The sequence below is a fragment of the Colobus angolensis genome, unplaced genomic scaffold (assembly GCF_000951035.1).
Source record: "Colobus angolensis palliatus isolate OR3802 unplaced genomic scaffold, Cang.pa_1.0 Scaffold178, whole genome shotgun sequence".
NCBI lineage: Eukaryota > Metazoa > Chordata > Mammalia > Primates > Cercopithecidae > Colobus > Colobus angolensis.
In genome coordinates this window covers 3,586,444-3,592,316 of record NW_012114910.1, presented here as the reverse complement: position 1 = coordinate 3,592,316, position 5,873 = coordinate 3,586,444, and the positions used below count along the sequence as shown (strand labels likewise).

At 51.0% G+C, this 5,873-nt stretch overlaps 1 protein-coding gene across 2 annotated transcripts in view; it reads right to left on the bottom strand.

The window, feature by feature from the left end:
* Positions 1–4,129: 4,129 nt before the first annotated feature.
* SLC38A7 (solute carrier family 38, member 7) overlaps positions 4,130–5,873 on the bottom strand; it is a 35,170-nt gene continuing 33,426 nt past the window's right edge. The window contains exon 11 of one of the 2 annotated variants that reach the window (XM_011938787.1): positions 4,130–5,111. In XM_011938787.1, coding sequence (XP_011794177.1) covers positions 5,009–5,111 — 103 coding nt within the window. In that variant the 3' untranslated portion in view covers positions 4,130–5,008. The remainder of the gene's footprint in view (positions 5,112–5,873) is intronic. The other variant, XM_011938788.1, reaches the window with a different exon arrangement.

The window sequence follows — 5,873 nt, the reverse complement described above, 5'->3', positions numbered from 1 at the left end:
ACTGCAACCTCCGCTTACCAGGTACAAGCGATTCTCCTGCCTCAGCCTCCCGAGTAGCTGGGATTACAGGCGCCCGCCATCACGCCTGACTAATTTTTGTATTTTTAGTAGAGATGGGGTTTCACCATGTTGGCCAGGCTGGTCTCGAACTTCTGACCTGAAGTGATCAACTGGAGTGCAGTGGCACGATCTTGGCTCACTGCAACCTTTGCCTCCTGGGTTCAAGTGATTCTCCTGCCTCAGCCTCCTGAGTAGCTGGGATTATTGGCGCCCGCCATCACGCCTGACTAATTTTTGTATTTTTAGTAGAGATGGGGTTTCACCATGTTGGCCAGGCTGGTCTCGAACTTCTGACCTCAAGTGATCCGCCCGTCTCAGCCTCCCAAAGTGCTGGGATTATAGGTGTGAGCCACTGTGCCCGGCTTTTTTCGTATTTTTTTTTTGTAGAGATGGGTCTTATTATGTTGCCCAGGCTGGCCTTGAACTCCTGGTTTTATGCAATCCACCTCCCAAAGTGCTGCAATTACAGACCTGAGCCACTGCACCTGGCCTGCTCACTTGTCTATTCATGCAAGTTAAAAGTGCTGTCTACCTCCAGTCTTACAACCTGTGTGACCGTGGGCAAAATATTTAACTTCTCTTAGCTTTTGCTTCTTCATAGAAAGTTGAAGACCAGATGATTGTGCAAGTGTCAGTACAATAGAAGAATTCAACAAACGCTGCTATTCATTCATTCATTCTTTCAGTAACTACTGAGCGCTCATGCCAGGCACCAGCGCTGGTGGGTAACGAAGACATAGGCCTGCTCTAATAGAGCTTATAGTCTAATGGGAGAGACAGACATTAACCAAGTGCTTACGAGTATTTGGGACATTAGGATGGCGATGTCTTTTTTAAAAAATCTGTAGGCTGGGCACACTGGCTCACGCCTGTAATCCCAACACTTTGGGAGGCCGAGGTGGGTGGATCACCTGAGGTCAGGAGTTTGAGATTAGCCTGACCAACATGCCGAAACCCCATCTCTACTAAAAATACAAAAATTTGCCGGGTGTGGTGGTGGGTGCCTGTAATCCCAGCTATTAGGGAGGCTGAGGTAGGAGAATCGCTTGAACCCAGCAGGCGGAGGTTGCAGTGAGCCAAGATCGCACCATTGCACTCCAGCCTGGGCAACAAGAGCGCTACAGCATGGGAAACAAGAGTGAAACTCTGTCTCAAAAAAAAAAATTTTTTTTTGGTATAATTTTAGGGGTACAAATACCATTTTGTTACATGGCTATATTGCGTAAGTGGTGAAGTCTGGGATTTTAGCGTATCCATCACCCAAATAATGGACATTGTATCCATTAAGTAATTTCTCATTATCCACCCGTCACACCAGGATGAGGATGTCCAGCGAAGCGTATGAATGGATGAATTTGGCTGTTTGCACTGGAGTATGCCTTTGGCATAGATGTATCCTTTCCTTCCTTCTGTTTAGAGAAGGTGAAACTCAACCTCCAGTTTTTCGCCCCCTAGTTAGGCCTAATGCCCAAAGCCCAAAGCCCAAAGCCAACCTATCCTTCAAGCCCTTCTGAAGTATTTCTTCCTTGCAAGGTCAGTCCCCCACTTTTACTAGGAGTTGCAGCCTGACCTTCACTTGAGTGTGACTGGAGCAGAGAGAGGGGAAGTGTGGTGAGAGATGAGCTGGTTAGACTTGACCCTAAAGGCAAGGAGGAGTCATTTAAGACCCTCCCAACACACAGTCAATGTCTGCCTACCTAGGCCACTTTTCAGTTCCTGAAGTCATATTCCTCCCAGCTCAAGGCCTTTGCACATGCAGTTTCCATTGCTTGGCAGTTTCCCCACCTCTCTTCACTAATTCCTACTCATCAGTCACAGGGCAACTCAAACATCACTTCCTCCAGGAAGTCTTCCTCGACTTCCCAGACTTCAAGACTCCAGACTAACACACTGTATTTTTGCTCCTTGGCACTTATCACGGTTTGGAAGTATATATTTGTGTCACTGCTTGCTTAGCATCAGTCTTCCCACAACTAGGCTGAGAGCAGTGCTGGAGTCTGTTTTGCTGGTTTTTTTTTTTTTTTTGGAGATAGAGTTTCACTCTTGTTGTCCAGGCTGGAGTGCAATGGCACAATCTTGGCTCACCACAACAACCTCCACCTCCCGGGTTCAAGCAATTCTCCTGTCTCAGTCTCCCAAGTAGCTGGGATTACAGGCATGCGCCACCACGTCCAGCTATTTTTTGTATTTTTAGTAGAGACAGGGTTTCACCATGTTGGCCAGACTGGTCTTGAACTTCTGACCTCAGGTGATCTGCCCACTCTGTTCTCCCAAAGTGCTAGGATTACAGGCATGAGCCACCACACCCAGACCACCTTTGCTGGTTTTCTTGCCAGCACTGAGCATGGTGACTGGTGGCTCCAAAATCAAGACAGCTGGGACCTGCTCAACACAGGCCTCTGAAAAGATGGGGGTGGATACTCAGGAGTTTGAAGCTCTTGCCAAGATCTGAAGTCAGGGAGAGAGTCTGAGACCACAAAGGCACAGGAAAGACACAGTGAGGGCTTGAGTGAAGGTAGAGGTCGCAGGACTGGAGACTGCGATACATTCCTAAGTCATTGGAGAAGGACAGGTAGAATGTGGAAGAAAGCAGGGGTGGCAAGAGCCACTTGCAGGTCCCTGCTTGGTAGAGGGAGCATGGTGGTGCCATTCCGGCGACAGGGGTCAGAGACAGTGACGTGCCATCTATACCTCCTACTTCAGCCCTTCTTCCTCCTGGCAGTGGCACGGACTCTGTCCCCAGAACCAGACACAGGGGACACAGCTCAGCAGCACAAATCCCTTTTATTAACCATCTGCCCTTTCCCGAGTATACACAAGTAGAAAATAAACAGTGAAGTACCCCGACAGGGAGAGCGGGGAGAGGATGGGAGGGGGCTCCTGAGGTTAGGCCAAGAGGCCAGATTCCAGCTCCTTCTCCTGACTGGTCTGTCTCTGTGCAATGACTCCACTTACATCCCTCAACCCCCAAAACACGGCACTGGGGGACTGCAGCCCTGCTGACCAGGCTGTCCTCCTAGCCCTGTCAGGGACTGGTGCTGGCAGAGCTTGGTGCTGTGCCGGAGGCTGACAGAAAACAGTACCGTGGGTCTGGCCCCATGGGCAGAGAAGATCAGGCACCAAGAGGGGATGTGAGAAAAGGCAGTTTATCCATCTGGAGACTGGACAGAAGCCCGGCCAGCCTCCAACCAGCTTCTGCTTCTTAGATCGGGCCGCCCTGAGTGGTGGGTGGCTGGACAGGAAGTCCCTCTCATACCCTGTACAGAGGTTTTGGGGAAGAGGGGCCAAGGAAATGCTAGGGGCTCCAGGTGGATGAGGAAGCCCGGGGCTCCAGGTGGAGGAGGAAGCCTGATTGGTGCCTGGGATTGGCCAAAGTGAGAGGGGGTAGCTGAGGGGCTGAGGTGGTCAAAACAAGAATATAGTGGGGAGGGGGATGGAAGGTGGGGAGAGAGCCTATCTCTTCACCCTGCCTGGGGTAACAATTCCAATGTGACATCAATGTGGCTGGCCACTGAGGCCAGGCCTGATGGATATGTGTTGCTGAAGAGGCTGATAAGAGAGTCCCCCTCTGCCCCCAATTATGTGCATGGGAGAGACTGAGCTATACGGTGAAATGGGATGGGAGGTGAAGAGGTGACGGGGTGAGGGGGAAGGAGCAGACAAAATCCAGACTGGAAGGGAAACTTCCAGGCCAGTGTGGCAGGCTCAAATGCTGCCCATCAGTGACAGCCCAGCTGCCTTTTTGTTTTTTTGAGACGAAGTTTCACTCTTGTTGCCCAAGCTGGAGTGCAATGGCACGATCTCAGCTCACTGCAATCTCTGCCTCCTGGGTTTGAGTGTAGTAGTAGCTGGGATTACAGGTGCCCGCCACCATGCCTGGCTAATTTTTTGTATTTTTAGTAGAGACGGGGTTTTGCCATGTTGGCCGGGCTGGTCTCAAACTCCTGACCTCAAGTCATCTGCCCGCCTTGGCCTCCCAAAGTGCTGGGATTACAGGCGTGAGCCACCGCGCCCGGCCCTGCCTATTTTTCTTTTTGTCTCTAGGTAATCAGGCTAGGGCTGGAATCTGGCCTACACAGAGGGTCTGAAATGTTCCCAGCCTTCTCCATCACCCACCCTGGGGCCTCTGAAAAGAGGGGCCCATCTCAGAGAGAAAAGCAGACATCCCCCAACCTTATGGGGAAAGCTAACAGAGGAATACTCACAGCACCATGGCACAGGGCGGCCGTTGGCTTCAGAGCCGGGCTGGCACCGTTTGTAAACAATAGACCTGGTGATGTCTGGGGATGGAGGAGGAGAGATGCCCAGCCTGGACCATCAGGTTTGGTGAAAGAGACACAGTTGGGCCCCTCAAGGCCTGGGAAATGTCCGTTAGCTATGGGAAAGAGGCTGACAGGTTCATGGTGGGGGTTGCCCAGGAAGGTGTGGGCAAGGCCTGAATCTACCTGACTATGCATTTGTATGACTGCAGTGCTACCTTTGGAAATGACCAGGCTCCTGAGGAAGCTACCACTGGCCTGGGGTAATGAGCACAGCCCCTACTCAGGATAGGGTGCTCTGTGGAGGATGGTAGCCTTCTGTCCATAGTCATTCTCCAGAGGGAAGTCAGGAAGTTAGACTGGATTCTTTCTTATGAGATCTACCGACTCTCTTCACCCATGGATTCCAGGCATGGAGAAGTTGAGAACTGGGAGAGGAGGAAGGTTCCTCTATGATGTGAGACTTCCTGCCAACATCCACAGCACTGCCAGCACTGGGGAGCAGGAAGAGGACTGGGTTTGACCTGTCCAGAGGTGTGGGGCCTGAGTTTGCCCCAGTCCCTGGAAGAGGATGTCTGGATGTCATCCCACCAGTTGGAATGATCGCGGACTAACAGTGGCCCCATAGCTGTAAGAGATGGGTTCCTGCGACCAATGGCAAAGGCCTTGTGTTCCCTGGGAGGCAGTGGTTATGCCAAGAGATCCACAAAGATGGCATTGGCTGTGGTCTGGCCGAAGATGAAGGCTCCCAGGGTGACCAAGAGGACTCCGTAGCTGACCAGCACCCACCAGCTGTAGAACAGAGGGTGAGAGAGGTCTGATCAGTCATCCCATCCTGTGACTGCAGACTTCAATATATATAACTGTTAATTACTGTAATTATCCCACTTCTCGTGTTGGTAGAACACTTCCTATTTCCCAAAGGCTTCAATACGAAGCTAGTGTGGGGCCAGGTGTATTGTCCCTAGTCCATAGGTAAGAAGACCAAGATCTAATGGGAGTAACTGATTGGTCACATCATGCCAGGATTTGAATGTAGGCATCCTGATGGAAAGATGTTCAGAAAAAAGCAGGTCACATGGAATGTGGTCTATTTCATTAAAAAAGGAAACAAAAAGCAGACGTCTGCAAATGTATGTACCAATAACAGCAACAGGGATAAAACGGAATTGAAATAAAGGGTGATGCGGTGGCTCACGCCTGTAATCCCAGCACTTTGGGAGGCCAAGGTGGGCAGATCACCCTTCTCCAATGAGGTCAGGAGTTCCAGACCAGCCCGGGCAAGATGGCAAAACCCCATCTCTACTAAAAATAGAAAAATTAGGCCGGGTGCAGTGGCTCATGTCTACAGTCCCAGCACTTTGGGAGGCCGAGGCAGGTGGATTGATCACCTGAGGTCAGGAGTTTGAGACCAGCCTGGCCAACGTGGTGAAACCCTGTTTCTACTTAAAAAAAATACAAAAAATGGCCGGCTGTGGTGGCTCACGCCTGTAATCCCAGAACTTTGGGAGGCCAAGGTGGGTGGATCACCTGAGGTCAGGAGTTTGAGACCAG